This window comes from Argopecten irradians, chromosome 4 (assembly GCF_041381155.1).
Source record: "Argopecten irradians isolate NY chromosome 4, Ai_NY, whole genome shotgun sequence".
Classification (NCBI taxonomy): domain Eukaryota; kingdom Metazoa; phylum Mollusca; class Bivalvia; order Pectinida; family Pectinidae; genus Argopecten; species Argopecten irradians.
This window is the reverse complement of record NC_091137.1, coordinates 6,945,031-6,966,418: the sequence shown is the minus strand read 5'-3', so window position 1 is coordinate 6,966,418 and position 21,388 is coordinate 6,945,031. Positions and strand designations below refer to the sequence as shown.

At 36.2% G+C, this 21,388-nt stretch overlaps 1 protein-coding gene across 3 annotated transcripts in view; it reads right to left on the bottom strand.

Moving 5' to 3' along the window:
- LOC138320468 (centrosome-associated protein 350-like) overlaps positions 1–21,388 on the bottom strand; it is a 121,997-nt gene that overhangs the window by 23,351 nt on the left and 77,258 nt on the right. For all 3 annotated transcript variants that reach the window (XM_069263430.1, XM_069263431.1, XM_069263432.1), the window contains 6 exons: positions 20,754–21,115; positions 4,707–4,850; positions 4,058–4,317; positions 3,366–3,540; positions 1,666–1,900; positions 212–319 (listed from right to left, as the gene is read on the bottom strand). In XM_069263430.1, the coding sequence (XP_069119531.1) occupies positions 212–319; positions 1,666–1,900; positions 3,366–3,540; positions 4,058–4,317; positions 4,707–4,850; positions 20,754–21,115 (1,284 nt within the window). The remainder of the gene's footprint in view (positions 1–211; positions 320–1,665; positions 1,901–3,365; positions 3,541–4,057; positions 4,318–4,706; positions 4,851–20,753; positions 21,116–21,388) is intronic.

The following is a 21,388-nucleotide window of genomic DNA, read 5'->3' as shown; positions in this document are numbered from 1 at the left end:
TCAATATATATGTAGGGTGAAACATTAGATTTAAGTTAATATATAACATCAACTCTTATAATATCCTTATTCAAATATTGATTAGAATTCTTTTTGAACAAGTGAATTAATATTCAATACCATATGTCACAAGAGTAGATAGCTCTATATAATGAATGGATGTTATATAACTCGGGAGTTTGTATTTATAGAAACCATACTGGAGACCTACCTGTCTACAGTCTTCAGGTATGAGTCTTCCTCTAACGTGTCATCATCACTCTTCTCTGTACCAATCTGGAAACTTACAGAGGCTGTTTTTGGCTGTGTAGGTTCAGATCTGAAATAGGGAGTTACTGGAGATTGTTATCCAAGAAAATTGTACAGTTTCAAAACTTGTCATTGAGTTTTCTCACATATTAACCAAATAAAACACTTATGACTGCCTTTTACCCAGTGTATGTGAATATAGCTAAGTTAGTTTAGAGCACCTGTTACTATATAAACATGCACTTGTTTTTCAGAGATTATGTGACAGAAGTGTATATAAACAAGTACTTGTTTTTCAGAGATTATGTGACAGAAGTGTATATAAACAAGTACTTGTTTTTCAGATATTATGTGACAGAAGCGTATATAAACACGTACTTGTTTTTCAGATATTATGTGACATATTTAAACACGTACTTGTTTTCCAGATATTATGTGACAGAAGCATATTTAAACACGTACTTGTTTTTCAGATATTATGTGACATATTTAAACACGTACTTGTTTTTCAGATATTATGTGACAGAAGTGTATATAAACACGTACTTGTTTTTCAGATATTATGTGACAGAAGCATATATAAACATGTACTTGTTTTTCAGATATTATGTGACAGAAGCGTATATAAACATGCAAGTTCTTGTTTTTCAGATATTATGTGACAGAAGCGTATATAAACATGCAAGTTCTTGTTTTTCAGATATTATGTGACAGAAGCGTATATAAACATGCAAGTTCTTGTTTTTCAGATATTATGTGACAGAAGCGTATATAAACATGCAAGTTCTTGTTTTTCAGATATTATGTGACAGAAGCGTATTTAAACATGCAAGTTCTTGTTTTTCAGATATTATGTGACAGAAGCGTATATAAACATGCAAGTTCTTGTTTTTCAGATATTATGTGACAGAAGCGTATATAAACATGCAAGTTCTTGTTTTTCAGATATTATGTGACAGAAGCGTATATAAACATGCAAGTTCTTGTTTTTCAGATATTATGTGACAGAAGCGTATATAAACATGCAAGTTCTTGTTTTTCAGATATTATGTGACAGAAGCGTATATAAACATGCAAGTTCTTGTTTTTCAGAGATTATGTGACAGAAGCGTATATAAACATGCAAGTTCTTGTTTTTCAGATATTATGTGACAGAAGCGTATATAAACATGCAAGTTCTTGTTTTTCAGATATTATGTGACAGAAGCATATTTAAACATGCAAGTTCTTGTTTTTCAGATATTATGTGACAGCAGCGTATATAAACACGTACTTGTTTTTCAGATATTATGTGACAGAAGCGTATATAAACATGCAAGTTCTTGTTTTTCAGATATTATGTGACAGAAGCGTTTATAAACATGCAAGTTCTTGTTTTTCAGATATTATGTGACAGCAGTGTATATAAACACGTACTTGTTTTTCAGAGATTCTGTGATAGAAGCAAAGTTTGATGTGCATATCCCTGTACTGACAGGGTGAGAACTCTCCTGTAGATATCCCATCCCTGGACTGCGACTTCGTGCTGCAGGTTTTGGAGCTGTTTGTTGAGAGGTGGCTTTGTCACGTTTTACTTCATCTTCCTGGACAGGGACAGCGGCTCGAGACTTTGGTACCCAACTCTCCTCTCCAACTGGTCCAGGACGTTTTACTAAAACATAAACACATAATAGTAGGAATTTCTAGACACTACAAAGTCTGTAGTGAGACGTAAGGACATGATGAACATGGGTTATATTTAAGTTCTCACTCTTTCATTGCAGGGAAAACAAAGCTAAACTGAAAATATGTCTGGTAGACATTAAGAGTACGCTAATTATACTTCCTAAAACCTTCATTGTAATACAATATGCATCTATAAGGCTCCTGCTCCGAGATATTTTTCACGTACAATAATGTAACAAAGAATTAATAAATAACCCGTAGATATATACCCACAAGCCTATATGAAATCATCCTTGGCAACAGGTGTACGTATGTAGCACTATCGCTCAACACCCTTGGGACTATTGCAAGGAGATGATTTACTTCCTTGATGTATTGTAATAAATACTTTCCTTTACTTCATCAGAACTTTAAATGTGAAATTACTTTGAACTTTGTTAATTGTGTTCTTTATTTTATGGAAGTTTGTGTATTATCTTATTGATATTGATACGATAGACTTGTTTCGCTGTTCAAAATAGTTGTCCCCTAGAACACTGTCCAGTCTCTGTACACATGGTGACTTACCTGTGTCATGCTTGAATGCCACGCTGGGGGACATCAGATCTAGAGCTCGGGCACCAGGACTGATATTATATATTTTTTATTTTGTTTCTCTTATGCAAAGCTGGGAAATCTTTAAAAATATTTATTAGAACTGCAGCAAATGCGGCCTAAGGTCCCAGGGGTTAATAAGTGATAGTGCAACGTACACCTAGGACCTAGGATGATGCGAAATAAATTACAATAAAATTCAGATAGCTAAAATATAACACTGTAAATGTCTTTGGTCAATACTAAAAGTAATCTGTTTTGTCACTTTCTTTTACTGATTATGTAAACCTAATTTGTATTATTTTATTCCATAAGTATGTAAAGTCTATCAGATGCTTAGAACATTATGATCAATGCAAGAGTTTGTATGATACGCCGCTTTAAGATTATCTAATGTCAATGTTGTTAATTTAAAGTAGAACATTGCTGACAGGTATGTCTTAGTATAAGTTTTTAAAAAATTGGTGTCGCTAAATCTTGATAAAATCTAATTAACGATGTAAGACAGTGACTTCCAGTATCTTTGCGCATAGCGGATGCACACAGACTCCACACCCCCCAACAAAAAGTTAAACAATAGTGCAAGAGTATGTTTGCAATAAAAAGAAAATCACTGAAACATTATGAATTCATAATGTATCTGTAGAAGTATATTTAAAATTTTTAAATTCATCTTGGTGTTAATCGTCCTGTCACACGTCATGTTCTTGTGAACAAAAACCTGACAGTGCAGCCATGTTGTGATAAAGTTTTTGCCATAGATATAACATCTTTAATGAAAGAACCAGAATGTGAAGAACACTAGCAAAAACAAGGGAATTGTTGCTTATACGAACAAAGAGACTTTGATTGGTTACCTTGGTTACGTTTTTGCCTGGCGAACACATTGAGGACAGAGTAAGGATCGGACGTGGGGTCCTCCCACGAGTATTTGGTAGTCTGACCCTGGGGTCGTGGAATGTGCATTTCCTGAGAAGGTCGTGGCCTCTTGGCACCTGCATGGAAGTCTTTGTCACGGAGGCCTGCACCAATCTGTAAATATGGAATAATCACACTGATATTTACTGCTCTTTCAACTCAACACATCATATTTTAATATCTCTGTTCTGCACTGAAGACAAAGCATCCCATCAAAAGGATTTCCCTTTTGATGTTTTTACCAGTTATTACCAACATCAATATGGTGATTCACATCAGTGTTTTACATCAGAGGTAATCTTTAGTTTTTAATTTACTGATAACAAGACAGTTTTTTTCTCTCTCTCACCATCAACATTTTGACATACTACGATGCAGCAGTATATCACAAACTAATTACCACCCGTCTAGCCTGGAGACCTCAAGTACAACAAAAGGCCTTCTGTACGGAATTCAAATTCAATACTTAAATTACTTGTGAATATGCATATACCTACATGCACCCATGTATACATAAACACGTCTTGACACCTAATATTTGTTTCAAAGTAAGACCTTTTTCAAAATTTCAAATTTTCTCCCTCTAATTCTTTTTATTTTGAAGCAGAAAGATCTATAAGTATTTAATCACCTTGCGTGGGGGTGATGACAATGAGTTTTCAGAGTCTTCCGTTATTGTAATATCACTGAACGTTGATGTTTCCGATATGGACGATTCCTCCTCTTCGTTCTGACTAGGTAACATGGTGCGGCCTGATGGCAGTTTCCAGGTGAGGCTCTGCCGCACCGTGTGGCCTCGATATGCTGCTTGAATCTTGATGGCAGCAGCTTCAGGTTGTATGCTGCTGTCGTCAAGGCCACCCGGGTCTCCTTGGGATGCTTGATTAACACCTGTAGCAATCAACAGGTATATAGTAGGCAGGCAGATGGACAACACCTTAACTATATCTAACTTTAAAAGATAACAATGTTATATGATTATGAGGAGAAGGATGGAACTGAACTATTCATACAATTTGTCTATATTACTGTACTAAATTTCTAGACTTTTGTAATCAAAACATGGTGAAATAAAACACATAAATTGTCTACAGCATTAATTGTAAGAAAAAGAGACTTCTTCATTATGTGACCATGGAAAGAAACAAAACAACATCATAACAGAATGAAGTGCCTTTTTAACATAATGTGAAATATTGGTGAGTTTTTATATTGTTTAATATTACATCAGTAAAACGTTTTTGATGTAGAGTATGTTAATCAATAGCTGGAGTGAATACCTGGCAGGTTTGAGGCGAACACAGAGTAATTAGTATCAGCTCCAATCATCCTCTCGTATCGCGACACAAACGCATCGTCTTCCTCGGCTCCCCCAGCCCGAGGTAATGCCCATCGAGATTTCGGATTGGCTGCACTAGCACCAGCTGTGTGAATACACAAGACTCATCAACAATAGAAACACAGCATTTACTAAATAACACTTTCCATCTTATATACAATTAAGTTACCGAGAGTAAGTCTCATCAACAATAGAAACACAACATTTACTAAATAACACTTTCCATCTTATATACAACTAAGGTACCAAGTAGTCTCATCAACAATAGAAACACAGCATTCCTCGAAACACAACATTAACTAAATAACACTTTCCATCTTATATACAACTAAGTTACCGAGAGTAAGTCTCGTCAACAATAGAAACACACATTCCTCGAAACACAACATTTACTAAATAACACTTTCCATCTTATATACAACTAAGTTACCGAGAGTAAGTCTCGTCAACAATAGAAACACAACATTAACTAAATAACACTTTCCATCTCATATACAACAAAGTTACCGAGAGTAAATCTTGTCAACAATAGAAACACAGCATTCCTCGAAACACAACATTTACTAAATAACACTTTCCATCTTATATACAACTAAGTTACCGAGAGTAAGTCTCGTCAACAATAGAAACACAGCATTCCTCGAAACACAACATTTACTAAATAACACTTTCCATCTTATATACAACTAAGTTACCGAGAGTAAGTCTCGTCAACAATAGAAACACAACATTTACTAAATAACACTTTCCATCTCATATACAACAAAGTTACCGAGAGTAAATCTTGTCAACAATAGAAACACAGCATTCCTCGAAACACACAACATTTACTAAATAACCCTTTCCATGTTATATACAACTAAGTTACCGAGAGTAAGTCTCGTCAACAATAGAAACACAGCATTCCTCGAAACACAACATTTACTAAATAACCCTTTCCATGTTATATACAACTAAGTTACCGAGAGTAAGTCAACAATCATCAACAATTCTAAAACACAACATTAACTAAATAACACTTTCCATCTTATATACAACTAAGTTACCGAGAGTAAGTCTTGTCAACAATAGAAACACAGCATTCCTCGAAACACAACATTTACTAAATAACACTTTCCATCTTATATACAACTAAGTTACCGAGAGTAAGTCTCGTCAACAATAGAAACACAACATTTACTAAATAACACTTTCCATCTTATATACAACTAAGTTACCGAGAGTAAGTCTCGTCAACAATAGAAACACAACATTTAAAAATAACACTTTCCATCTTATATACAACTAAGTTACGAGAGTAAGTCTTGTCAACAATAGAAACACATTAACTAAATAACACTTCCCATCTTATATACAACTAAGTTACCTAGAGTAAGTCTCGTCAACAATAGAAACACAGCATTCCTCCAAACACAACATTTACTAAATAACCCTTTCCATCTTATATACAACTAAGGTACCGAGAGTAAGTCTCGTCAACAATAGAAAACACAACATTAACTAATTAACACTTTCCATCTTATATACAACTAAGTTACCAAGAGTAAGTCTCATCAACAATAAAAACACAAACATTTACTAAATAACACTTTCCATCTTATATACAACTAAGTTACCAAGAGTAAGTCTCATCAACAATAGAAACACAACATTTACTAAATAACACTTTCCATCTTATATACAACTAAGTTACCGAGAGTAAGTCTGTCAACAATAGAAACACAACATTAACTAAATAACACTTCCCATCTTATATACAACTAAGTTACCGAGAGTAAGTCTCGTCAACAATAGAAACACAGCATTCCTCCAAACACAACATTTACTAAATAACCCTTTCCATCTTATATACAACTAAGGTACCGAGAGTAAGTCTCGTCAACAATAGAAACACAACATTAACTAAATAACACTTTCCATCTTATATACAACTAAGTTACCGAGAGTAAGTCTCGTCAACAATAGAAACACAGCATTCCTCCAAACACAACATTTACTAAATAACCCTTTCCATCTTATATACAACTAAGGTACCGAGAGTAAGTCTCGTCAACAATAGAAACACAACATTAACTAAATAACACTTTCCATCTTATATACAACTAAGTTACCGAGAGTAAGTCTCGTCCCCACAATAGAAACACAACATTAACTAAATAACCCTTTCCATGGTTATATACAACTAAGGTACCAAGAGTAAGTCTCGTCAACAATAGAAACACAAAATTCCTCGAAACAATAACATTAACTAAAATAACACTTTCCATCATTTATATACAACTAAGTTACCAAGAGTAAGTCTCGTCAACAATAGAAAACACAACATTTACTAAAATAAAACCCTTTCCATCTTATATACAACTAAGGTACCGAGAGTAAGTCTCGTCAACAATAGAAACACAACATTAAACTAAATAACACTTTCCATCTTATATACAACTAAGTTACCAGAGTAAGTCTCGTCAACAATAGAAAACACAAACATTAACTCCTGTAACACTTTCCATCTTATATACAACTAAGCAATAAGTTGTATTTACACAACATTTACTAAATAACCCTTTCCATCTTATTATACAACTAAGGTACCGAGAGTAAGTCTCGTCAACAATAGAAACACAACATTAACTAAAATAACACTTTCCATCTTATATACAACTAAGTTTACCAAGAGTAAGTCTCTACACAAACATTTATCCTGTAACAGTTCCATCTTATATACAACTAAGGTACCGAGAGTAAGTCTCATCAAACAATAGAAACACAACAGGCAATGTTAGTTTACAGTAGTACAGAGAGTAGGCAATGTTAGTTTACAGTAGTACAGAGAGTAGGCAATGTTAGTTTACAGTTTACAGAGAGTAGGCAATGCTAGTTTACGTATACAGAGAGTAGGCAATGTTAGTTTACAGTAGTACAGAGAGTAGGCAATGTTAGTTTACAGTAGTACAGAGAGTAGGCAATGCTAGTTTACAGTAGTACAGAGAGTAGGCAATGCTAGTTTACAGTAGTACAGAGAGTAGGCAATGTTAGTTTACAGTAGTACAGAGAGTAGGCAATGTTAGTTTACAGTAGTACAGAGAGTAGGCAATGTTAGTTTACAGTAGTACAGAGAGTAGGCAATGCTAGTTTACAGTAGTACAGAGAGTAGGCAATGTTAGTTTACAGTAGTACAGAGAGTAGGCAATGTTAGTTTACAGTAGTACAGAGAGTAGGCAATGTTAGTTTACAGTAGTACAGAGAGTAGGCAATGTTTAGTTTACAGTAGTACAGAGAGTAGGCAATGTTAGTTTACAGTAGTACAGAGAGTAGGCAATGCTAGTTTACAGTAGTACAGAGAGTAGGCAATGTTAGTTTACAGTAGTACAGAGAGTAGGCAATGTTAGTTTACAGTAGTACAGAGAGTAGGCAATGCTAGTTTACAGTAGTACAGAGAGTAGGCAATGCTAGTTTACAGTAGTACAGAGAGTAGGCAATGTTAGTTTACAGTAGTACAGAGAGTAGGCAATGTTAGTTTACAGTAGTACAGAGAGTAGGCAATGTTAGTTTACAGTAGTACAGAGAGTAGGCAATGTTAGTTTACAGTAGTACAGAGAGTAGGCAATGTTAGTTTACAGTAGTACAGAGAGTAGGCAATGTTAGTTTACAGTAGTACAGAGAGTAGGCAATGTTAGTTTACAGTAGTTACAGAGAGTAGGCAATGTTAGTTTACAGTAGTACAGAGAGTAGGCAATGTTAGTTTACAGTAGTACAGAGAGTAGGCAATGTTAGTTTACAGTAGTACAGAGAGTAGGCAATGTTAGTTTACAGTAGTACAGAGAGTAGGCAATGTTAGTTTACAGTAGTACAGAGAGTAGGCAATGTTAGTTTACAGTAGTACAGAGAGTAGGCAATGTTAGTTTACAGAGAGTAGGCAATGTACAGAGAGTAGGCAATGTTAGTTTACAGTAGTACAGAGAGTAGGCAATGTTAGTTTACAGTAGTACAGAGAGTAGGCAATGTTAGTTTACAGTAGTACAGAGAGTAGGCAATGTTAGTTTACAGTAGTACAGAGAGTAGGCAATGTTAGTTTACAGTAGTACAGAGAGTAGGCAATGTTAGTTTACAGTAGTACAGAGAGTAGGCAATGTTAGTTTACAGTAGTACAGAGAGTAGGCAATGTTAGTTTACAGTAGTACAGAGAGTAGGCAATGTTAGTTTACAGTAGTACAGAGAGTAGGCAATGTTAGTTTACAGTAGTACAGAGAGTAGGCAATGTTAGTTTACTGTAGTACAGAGAGTAGGCAATGTTAGTTTACAGTAGTACAGAGAGTAGGCAATGTTAGTTTACAGTAGTACAGAGAGTAGGCAATGTTAGTTTACAGTAGTACAGAGAGTAGGCAATGTTAGTTTACAGTAGTACAGAGAGTAGGCAATGTTAGTTTACAGTAGTACAGAGAGTAGGCAATGTTAGTTTACAGTAGTACAGAGAGTAGGCAATGTTAGTTTACAGTAATGTACAGAGAGTAGGCAATGTTAGTTTACAGTAGTACAGAGAGTAGGCAATGTTAGTTTACAGTAGTACAGAGAGTAGGCAATGTTAGTTTACAGTAGTTACAGAGAGTAGGCAATGTTAGTTTACAGTAGTACAGAGAGTAGGCAATGTTAGTTTACAGTAGTACAGAGAGTAGGCAATGTTAGTTTACAGTAGTACAGAGAGTAGGCAATGTTAGTTTACAGTAGTACAGAGAGTAGGCAATGCTAGTTTACAGTAGTACAGAGAGTAGGCAATGTTAGTTTACAGTAGTACAGAGAGTAGGCAATGTTAGTTTACAGTAGTACAGAGAGTAGGCAATGTTAGTTTACAGTAGTACAGAGAGTAGGCAATGTTAGTTTACAGTAGTACAGAGAGTAGGCAATGTTAGTTTACAGTAGTACAGAGAGTAGGCAATGTTAGTTTACAGTAGTACAGAGAGTAGGCAATGTTAGTTTACAGTAGTACAGAGAGTAGGCAATGTTAGTTTACAGTAGTACAGAGAGTAGGCAATGTTAGTTTACAGTAATACAGAGAGTAGGCAATGTTAGTTTACAGTAGTACAGAGAGTAGGCAATGTTAGTTTACAGTAGTACAGAGAGTAGGCAATGTTAGTTTACAGTAGTACAGAGAGTAGGCAATGTTAGTTTACAGTAGTACAGAGAGTAGGCAATGTTAGTTTACAGTAGTACAGAGAGTAGGCAATGCTAGTTTACAGTAGTACAGAGAGTAGGCAATGTTAGTTTACAGTAGTACAGAGAGTAGGCAATGTTAGTTTACAGTAGTACAGTAGTACAGAGACAGAGAGTAGGCAATGTTAGTTTACAGTAGTACAGAGAGTAGGCAATGTTAGTTTACAGTAGTACAGAGAGTAGGCAATGTTAGTTTACAGTAGTACAGAGAGTAGGCAATGTTAGTTTACAGTAGTACAGAGAGTAGGCAATGTAGTTTACAGTATACAGAGAGTAGGCAATGTTAGTTTACAGTAGAGTAGGCAATGTTAGTTTACAGTAGTACAGAGAGTAGGCAATGTTAGTTTACAGTAGTACAGAGAGTAGGCAATGTTAGTTTACAGTAGTACAGAGAGTAGGCAATGTTAGTTTACAGTAGTACAGAGAGTAGGCAATGTTAGTTTACAGTAGTACAGAGAGTAGGCAATGTTAGTTTACAGTAGTACAGAGAGTAGGCAATGTTAGTTTACAGTAGTACAGAGAGTAGGCAATGTTAGTTTACAGTAGTACAGAGAGTAGGCAATGTTAGTTTACAGTAGTACAGAGAGTAGGCAATGCTAGTTTACAGTAGTACAGAGAGTAGGCAATGTTAGTTTACAGTAGTACAGAGAGTAGGCAATGTTAGTTTACAGTAGTACAGAGAGTAGGCAATGTTAGTTTACAGTAGTACAGAGAGTAGGCAATGTTAGTTTACAGTAGTACAGAGAGTAGGCAATGTTAGTTTACAGTAGTACAGAGAGTAGGCAATGTTAGTTTACAGTAGTACAGAGAGTAGGCAATGTTAGTTTACAGTAGTACAGAGAGTAGGCAATGCTAGTTTACAGTAGTACAGAGAGTAGGCAATGTTAGTTTACAGTAATACAGAGAGTAGGCAATGCTAGTTTACAGTAGTACAGAGAGTAGGCAATGTTAGTTTACAGTAGTACAGAGAGTAGGCAATGTTAGTTTACAGTAGTACAGAGAGTAGGCAATGCTAGTTTACAGTAGTACAGAGAGTAGGCAATGTTAGTTTACAGTAGTACAGAGAGTAGGCAATGTAAGTAAGGTAGTTTGGCTTTTTTACAGAGAGTAGGCAATGCTAGTTTACAGTAATACAGAGAGTAGGCAATGCTAGTTTACAGTAATACAGAGAGTAGGCAATGCTAGTTTACAGTAATACAGAGAGTAGGCAATGTTAGTTTACAGTAGTACAGAGAGTAGGCAATGTTAGTTTACAGTAGTACAGAGAGTAGGCAATGTTAGTTTACAGTAGTACAGAGAGTAGGCAATGTTAGTTTACAGTAATACAGAGAGTAGGCAATGCTAGTTTACAGTAGTACAGAGAGTAGGCAATGTTAGTTTACAGTAGTACAGAGAGTAGGCAATGTTAGTTTACAGTAGTACAGAGAGTAGGCAATGTTAGTTTACAGTAGTACAGAGAGTAGGCAATGTTAGTTTACAGTAGTACAGAGAGTAGGCAATGTTAGTTTACAGTAGTACAGAGAGTAGGCAATGTTAGTTTACAGTAGTACAGAGAGTAGGCAATGTAGTTTACAGTAGTACAGAGAGTAGGCAATGTTAGTTTACAGTAGTACAGAGAGTAGGCAATGTTAGTTTACAGTAGTACAGAGAGTAGGCAATGTTAGTTTACAGTAGTACAGAGAGTAGGCAATGTAGTTTACATAGTACAGAGAGTAGGCAATGTTAGTTTACAGTAGTACAGAGAGTAGGCAATGTTAGTTTACAGTAGTACAGAGAGTAGGCAATGTTAGTTTACAGTAGTACAGAGAGTAGGCAATGTTAGTTTACAGTAGTACAGAGAGTAGGCAATGTTAGTTTACAGTAGTACAGAGAGTAGGCAATGTTAGTTTACAGTAGTACAGAGAGTAGGCAATGTTAGTTTACAGTAGTACAGAGAGTAGGCAATGTTAGTTTACAGTAGTACAGAGAGTAGGCAATGTTAGTTTACAGTAGTACAGAGAGTAGGCAATGTTAGTTTACAGTAGTACAGAGAGTAGGCAATGTTAGTTTACAGTAGTACAGAGAGTAGGCAATGTTAGTTTACAGTAGTACAGAGAGTAGGCAATGTTAGTTTACAGTAGTACAGAGAGTAGGCAATGCTAGTTTACAGTAGTACAGAGAGTAGGCAATGTTAGTTTACAGTAGTACAGAGAGTAGGCAATGTTAGTTTACAGTAGTACAGAGAGTAGGCAATGCTAGTTTACAGTAGTACAGAGAGTAGGCAATGTTAGTTTACAGTAGTACAGAGAGTAGGCAATGTTAGTTTACTGTAGTACAGAGAGTAGGCAATGTTAGTTTACAGTAGTACAGAGAGTAGGCAATGTTAGTTTACAGTAGTACAGAGAGTAGGCAATGTTAGTTTACAGTAGTACAGAGAGTAGGCAATGTTAGTTTACAGTAGTACAGAGAGTAGGCAATGTTAGTTTACAGTAGTACAGAGAGTAGGCAATGTTAGTTTACAGTAGTACAGAGAGTAGGCAATGTTAGTTTACAGTAGTACAGAGAGTAGGCAATGTTAGTTTACAGTAGTACAGAGAGTAGGCAATGTTAGTTTACAGTAGTACAGAGAGTAGGCAATGTTAGTTTACAGTAGTACAGAGAGTAGGCAATGTTAGTTTACAGTACAGAGAGTAGCAATGTAGTTACAGTAGAGAGTAGGCAATGTTAGTTTACAGTAGTACAGAGAGTAGGCAATGCTAGTTTACAGTAGTACAGAGAGTAGGCAATGCTAGTTTACAGTAGTACAGAGAGTAGGCAATGTTAGTTTACAGTAGTACAGAGAGTAGGCAATGTTAGTTTACAGTAGTACAGAGAGTAGGCAATGTTAGTTTACAGTAGTACAGAGAGTAGGCAATGTTAGTTTACAGTAGTACAGAGAGTAGGCAATGTTAGTTTACAGTAGTACAGAGAGTAGGCAATGTTAGTTTACAGTAGTACAGAGAGTAGGCAATGCTAGTTTACAGTAGTACAGAGAGTAGGCAATGTTAGTTTACAGTAGTACAGAGAGTAGGCAATGTTAGTTTACAGTAGTACAGAGAGTAGGCAATGTTTAGTTTACAGTAGTACAGAGAGTAGGCAATGTTAGTTTACAGTAGTACAGAGAGTAGGCAATGTTAGTTTACAGTAGTACAGAGAGTAGGCAATGTTAGTTTACAGTAGTACAGAGAGTAGGCAATGCTAGTTTACAGTAGTACAGAGAGTAGGCAATGTTAGTTTACAGTAGTACAGAGAGTAGGCAATGTTAGTTTACAGTAGTACAGAGAGTAGGCAATGTTAGTTTACAGTAGTACAGAGAGTAGGCAATGTTAGTTTACAGTAGTACAGAGAGTAGGCAATGTTAGTTTACAGTAGTACAGAGAGTAGGCAATGTTAGTTTACAGTAGTACAGAGAGTAGGCAATGTTAGTTTACAGTAGTACAGAGAGTAGGCAATGTTAGTTTACAGTAGTACAGAGAGTAGGCAATGTTAGTTTACAGTAGTACAGAGAGTAGGCAATGCTAGTTACGTATACGAGAGTAGGCAATGTAGTTTACAGTAGTACAGAGAGTAGGCAATGTTAGTTTACAGTAGTACAGAGAGTAGGCAATGTTAGTTTACAGTAGTACAGAGAGTAGGCAATGTTAGTTTACAGTAGTACAGAGAGTAGGCAATGTTAGTTTACAGTACGTAGTACAGAGAGTAGGCAATGTTAGTTTACAGTAGTACAGAGAGTAGGCAATGTTAGTTTACTAGTACAGAGAGTAGGCAATGTTAGTTTACAGTAGTACAGAGAGTAGGCAATGTTAGTTTACGTAGTACAGAGAGTAGGCAATGTAGTTTACAGTAGTACAGAGAGTAGCAATGTAGTTTACAGTAGTACAGAGAGTAGGCAATGTTAGTTTACAGTAGTACAGAGAGTAGGCAATGTTAGTTTACAGTAGTACAGAGAGTAGGCAATGTTAGTTTACAGTAGTACAGAGAGTAGGCAATGTTAGTTTACAGTAGTACAGAGAGTAGGCAATGTTAGTTTACAGTAGTACAGAGAGTAGGCAATGTTAGTTTACAGTAGTACAGAGAGTAGGCAATGTTAGTTTACAGTAGTACAGAGAGTAGGCAATGTTAGTTTACAGTAGTACAGAGAGTAGGCAATGTTAGTTTACAGTAGTACAGAGAGTAGGCAATGTTAGTTTACAGTAGTACAGAGAGTAGGCAATGTTAGTTTACAGTAGTACAGAGAGTAGGCAATGTTAGTTTACAGTAGTACAGAGAGTAGGCAATGTTAGTTTACAGTAGTAGAGAGTAGGCAATGTAGTTTACAGTAGTACAGAGAGTAGGCAATGTTAGTTTACAGTAGTACAGAGAGTAGGCAATGTTAGTTTACAGTAGTACAGAGAGTAGGCAATGTTAGTTTACTGTAGTACAGAGAGTAGGCAATGTTAGTTTACAGTAGTACAGAGAGTAGGCAATGTTAGTTTACAGTAGTACAGAGAGTAGGCAATGTTAGTTTACAGTAGTACAGAGAGTAGGCAATGTTAGTTTACAGTAGTACAGAGAGTAGGCAATGTTAGTTTACAGTAGTACAGAGAGTAGGCAATGTTAGTTTACAGTAGTACAGAGAGTAGGCAATGTTAGTTTACAGTAGTACAGAGAGTAGGCAATGTTAGTTTACAGTAGTACAGAGAGTAGGCAATGTTAGTTTACAGTAGTACAGAGAGTAGGCAATGTTAGTTTACAGTAGTACAGAGAGTAGGCAATGTTAGTTTACAGTAGTACAGAGAGTGTAGGCAATGTTAGTTTACAGTAGTACAGAGAGTAGGCAATGTTAGTTTACAGTAGTACAGAGAGTAGGCAATGTTAGTTTACAGTAGTACAGAGAGTAGGCAATGTTAGTTTACAGTAGTACAGAGAGTAGGCAATGTAGTTTACAGTAGTACAGAGTAGGCATGTAGTAGGCAATGGCTAGTTTACAGTAGTACAGAGAGTAGGCAATGTTAGTTTACAGTAGTACAGAGAGTAGGCAATGTTAGTTTACAGTAGTACAGAGAGTAGGCAATGTTAGTTTTTACAGTAGTACAGAGAGTAGGCAATGTTAGTTTACAGTAGTACAGAGAGTAGGCAATGTTAGTTTACAGTAGTACAGAGAGTAGGCAATGTTAGTTTACAGTAGTACAGAGAGTAGGCAATGTTAGTTTACAGTATACAGAGAGTAGGCAATGTTAGTTTACAGTAGTACAGAGAGTAGGCAATGTTAGTTTACAGTAGTACAGAGAGTAGGCAATGTTAGTTTACAGTAGTACAGAGAGTAGGCAATGTTAGTTTACAGTAGTACAGAGAGTAGGCAATGTTAGTTTACAGTAGTACAGAGAGTAGGCAATGTTAGTTTACAGTAGTACAGAGAGTAGGCAATGTTAGTTTACAGTAGTACAGAGAGTAGGCAATGTTAGTTTACAGTAGTACAGAGAGTAGGCAATGTTAGTTTACAGTAGTACAGAGAGTAGGCAATGCTAGTTTACAGTAGTACACAGAGAGTAGGCAATGCTAGTTTACAGTAGTACAGAGAGTAGGCAATGTTAGTTTACAGTAGTACAGAGAGTAGGCAATGTTAGTTTACAGTAGTACAGAGAGTAGGCAATGTTAGTTTACAGTAGTACAGAGAGTAGGCAATGTTAGTTTACAGTAGTACAGAGAGTAGGCAATGTTAGTTTACAGTAGTACAGAGAGTAGGCAATGTTAGTTTACAGTAGTACAGAGAGTAGGCAATGTTAGTTTACAGTAGTACAGAGAGTAGGCAATGCTAGTTTTACAGTAGTACAGAGAGTAGGCAATGTTAGTTTACAGTAGTACAGAGAGTAGGCAATGTTAGTTTACAGTAGTACAGAGAGTAGGCAATGTTAGTTTACAGTAATACAGAGAGTAGGCAATGTTAGTTTACAGTAGTACAGAGAGTAGGCAATGTTAGTTTACAGTAGTACAGAGAGTAGGCAATGTTAGTTTACAGTAGTACAGAGAGAGTAGGCAATGTTAGTTTACAGTAGTACAGAGAGTAGGCAATGCTTAGTTTACAGTAGTACAGAGAGTAGGCAATGTTAGTTTACTGTAGTACAGAGAGTAGGCAATGTTAGTTTACAGTAGTACAGAGAGTAGGCAATGTTAGTTTACAGTAGTACAGAGAGTAGGCAATGTTAGTTTACAGTAGTACAGAGAGTAGGCAATGTTAGTTTACAGTAGTACAGAGAGTAGGCAATGTTAGTTTACAGTAGTACAGAGAGTAGGCAATGTTAGTTTACTGTAGTACAGAGAGTAGGCAATGTTAGTTTACAGTAGTACAGAGAGTAGGCAATGTTAGTTTACAGTAGTACAGAGAGTAGGCAATGTTAGTTTACAGTAGTACAGAGAGTAGGCAATGTTAGTTTACAGTAGTACAGAGAGTAGGCAATGTTAGTTTACAGTAGTACAGAGAGTAGGCAATGTTAGTTTACAGTAGTACAGAGAGTAGGCAATGTTAGTTTACAGTAGTACAGAGAGTAGGCAATGTTAGTTTACAGTAGTACAGAGAGTAGGCAATGCTAGTTTACAGTAGTACAGAGAGTAGGCAATGTTAGTTTACAGAAGTACAGAGAGTAGGCAATGTTAGTTTACAGTAGTACAGAGAGTAGGCAATGTTAGTTTACAGTAGTACAGAGAGTAGGCAATGCTAGTTTACAGTAGTACAGAGAGTAGGCAATGTTAGTTTACAGTAGTACAGAGAGTAGGCAATGTTAGTTTACAGTAGTACAGAGAGTAGGCAATGTTAGTTTACAGTAGTACAGAGAGTAGGCAATGTTAGTTTACAGTAGTACAGAGAGTAGGCAATGTATAGTTACAGGAGTAGGCAATGTTAGTTTACAGTAGTACAGAGAGTAGGCAATGCTAGTTTACAGTAGTACAGAGAGTAGGCAATGCTAGTTTACAGTAGTACAGAGAGTAGGCAATGTTAGTTTACAGTAGTACAGAGAGTAGGCAATGCTAGTTTACAGTAGTACAGAGAGTAGGCAATGTTAGTTTACAGTAGTACAGAGAGTAGGCAATGTTAGTTTACAGTAGTACAGAGAGTAGGCAATGTTAGTTTACAGTAGTACAGAGAGTGTCTTGTATATCTCAATGATTCTACATTGTCAGAGACAATATCCTGACATAACTATTCATATGTAATCCACCTAGCAGAATTTATACATGCAAAATGTCAATCAACTTTTGGCAGGATAGCCATGTTGTACCTCAAACTATTATGTAGATATGTCTCAGATAGCCATGTTGTACCTCAAACTTTTATGTGGATGTCTCAGATAGCCATGTTATACCTCAAACTATTATGTGGATGTCTCAGATAGCCATGTTGTACCTCAAACTTTTATGTGGATGTCTCAGATAGCCATGTTGTACCTCAAACTTTTATGTGGATATGTCTCAGATAGCCATGTTGTACCTCAAACTATTATGTAGATATGTCTCAGATAGCCATGTTGTACCTCAAACTATTATGTGGATGTCTCAGATAGCCATGTTGTACCTCAAACTATTATGTAGATATGTCTCAGATAGCCATGTTGTACCTCAAACTTTTATGTGGATATGTCTCAGATAGCCATGTTGTACCTCAAACTATTATGTGGATGTCCAGATAGCCATATTGTACCTCAAACTTTTATGTGGATGTCCAGATAGCCATATTGTACCTCAAACTATTATGTGGATGTCTCAGATAGCCATGTTATACCTCAAACTATTATGTAGATATGTCTCAGATAGCCATGTTGTACCTCAAACTATTATGTGGATGTCTCAGATAGCCATGTTGTACCTCAAACTATTATGTGGATGTCCAGATAGCCATGCTGTACCTCAAACTTTTATGTGGATATGTGTCAGATAGCCATGTTGTACCTCAAACTATTATGTGGATGTCCAGATAGCCATGTTGTACCTCAAACTTTTATGTGGATATGTCTGTACCTCAAACTTTTATGTGGATATGTCTCAGATAGCCATGTTGTACCTCAAACTATTATGTAGATATGTCTCAGATAGCCATGTTGTACCTCAAACTTTTATGTGGATATGTGTCAGATAGCCATGTTGTACCTCAAACTATTATGTGGATATGTGTCAGATAGCCATGTTGTACCTCAAACTATTATGTAGATGTCTCAGATAGCCATGTTGTACCTCAAACTATTATGTGGATATGTCTCAGATAGCCATGTTGTACCTCAAACTATTATGTAGATATGTCTCAGATAGCCATGTTGTACCTCAAACTTTTATGTGGATATGTGTCAGATAGCCATGTTGTACCTCAAACTATTATGTGGATGTCTCAGATAGCCATGTTGTACCTCAAACTTTTATGTGGATATGTCTCAGATAGCCATGTTGTACCTCAAACTTTTATGTGGATATGTCTCAGATAGCCATGTTGTACCTCAAACTATTATGTAGATATGTCTCAGATAGCCATGTTGTACCTCAAACTTTTATGTGGATATGTGTCAGATAGCCATGTTGTACCTCAAACTATTATGTGGATATGTGTCAGATAGCCATGTTGTACCTCAAACTATTATGTAGATGTCTCAGATAGCCATGTTGTACCTCAAACTATTATGTAGATGTCTCAGATAGCCATGTTGTACCTCAAACTATTATGTAGATATGTCTCAGATAGCCATGTTGTACCTCAAACTATTATGTGGATATGTGTTAGATAGCCATGTTGTACCTCAAACTATTATGTGGATGTCTCTGATAGCCATGTTGTACCTCAAACTTTAATGTAGATATGTCTCAGATAGCCATGTTGTACCTCAAACTTTTATGTGGATGTCTCAGATAGCCATGTTGTACCTCAAACTTTAATGTGGATATGTCTCAGATAGCCATGTTGTACCTCAAACTATTATGTGGATATTTGTCAGTGATGTGCTTTCGATACACTTAAATTTAAATCAGTGTAGGCGTCATTAAAAATTGAGTAAATGAAAATTCTTTATGTAAATCTGAATTTATAGTAATAAACTTTGGTAAAAACCGAGGATAGTGTTCCCAAACTCCTATTAAGTTCTGTCAGGATTATAAAAGTTTCCCAAGAATGTCATTAGTACACATGCACATCAGATGTCACATATCTGTCACCAAATTAAATATCAGAAACACCTGATATGAACCACAAACACTTGTTGACAAGGCCTGTGATCTATAAGAAATATTTGTTAGGTAAACTTTACCCGAATCATGAAGATATTCAGAAGACAAGGTTAAATCCTGCTATAAATACACTATACTGATCCAATCTACATTTGTATTTGTGCTCAGCTTTGTAAAGATAAATGCTGTATATAATAACTACAGAATCAATTCAATCCAGTGATTTATTTTGTAAGATGGATTCCACCATTATAATCAACCTGCGTTATTTGAGACTGTAAAGAATAGAACTTGATGTTGTTGATATCTTCAGAATATATTTGTATGAAGCAATAAATCGCATGAGAAGAAATAAGCAGTAAGGCAAATCAAGAGTATAATGTATAGAAATGGGAAATCCGCTGGTTTATGAACATTTATATATAGATTTATTTGTTGTAATGAAAATGTTTAATAAACCTGTCAGATATAGTCTAACCCTATACCAATCTGCCCCACAGACAGCTAATTAAATGTTTACATACACTCGCGCTAATGACACAGGAGAATAAACGTCATAATCCATACAATTGTCCAAACATTTTCATGCTATCTTTTCAGCTACCAATCATGTTTATTTTCACAATAACCAATTTTACAGTGAGCACCGAGCAGTATTTTATTTCTATTCACAGTTTGAGGTGACCAAGGGGTGAAGGTAATCTAACAGCCTACACACTGGCCCCTAAATCCACATGGGTCAGTCGTTAGGTGCACATACAATACCAGTATGCCGGTGAGTTTTCTCAAGGAACTCTGGCTTTCTTTAATCACTGTAATGTCTTTAAATGACCCTGGCTGTTATCTGGTGTGAACATTAATCAAACAGGTATTGCTTGTACAACATGTTTACATATCTGTCAAACTCTGTAATAGATTGCCATTCCTGATGGGTAACTTTGTATCTGCACCACGTTGAGGTTTTATCTTCAGAGTGTAACACAGAAATAGGGCATCATGGGATGTAATAAAGCCTATTAAATTTTCCATTACACCTGGAGTATTTCCCCCGTGGCCCTTTTCATTACTGTGTGATGATCAGGTAAACATTGGGCTATAGAGTCTGGCTGATTGGCCAGACACAGATTAAAGTACTAGATATTAAAACTAATTTATAACATTCAAAACTACAATGGGTGGGTGCCTATACAATTCTTACTATTTCAGGTTTATTTTATCATAACCTTTTCTTTGACTGATTTCAAAGGATCAAACCTGTTTTCAGTAAATGACAACCTTAAAGAGCTACAATAAGTTTTGAAGAATTTATCATATCAACACTTGGAACAATGCCTGCAATCGTGAAGCAATGTTACATACTACATAAAACTACAAAATGTGAAAATAATAATGCCTGTGTTAGGTGTAAATATAATAGTAATATAACTAGAAATTCCTGTAAGCCATTTAATACCCCCACACGTCCAATTACAAGGCAATGCCATATACTCCTGCAGTTGTGAGTTAAGGAAGCAAGAGTCTGGCCTCCAGGAACAAATGATATGACACCAGTATACTTCATTCTATACACAGGTTCCCTTACCTTCCACATCCTGGCCGGTGATTTTCCGTGCCTCTGCCTGAATACGACTCTTCAGAGTGGCAGCAGTTGCCTTTATGGCCTGTATTCTGTCGGCGCGCGTGAGTGGCTGTTCTGCTTCAGGACCTGAATGGTGATTGGCTGATGGCAACGATCCCCCCACCCCAGAGTTTGAAGAGAGTTGTTCCCCTTTATTATGAAGAGCTTGAGAAAATTTGTTCATCACTCCCTCCACGTTAAATGTAAATCCACCAACATTTCGAATATTACTTTCACCGCCCACTGCAAAATTCTTTGGCACTTTTTCACTGTCCTTTTCCATAGTTTTTCCTGTGAATTTCACTTTAGTCTTCTCTGCTTCCACCCTAAATCAGATCAAAAACATTGACTTTTAACATTTATGTTACACACAATCCAAATCAATCATACATTTTGGCATATATTCAACAGTTTGTAATTCCTTGGTGTTTTATACTCATTATGAATAATTTTGAACTTTATATGCAGTTAAAAACCTAAAATTCAAACCATTTCCATAAATGTTTCCAATAGATCTGCTATTATCAGTAACAATGTATAAGAGGTGTGACCCTAAAGCCGAGCAGCTTAGTCACCAGATTTGTGTATAAAAACTAGCC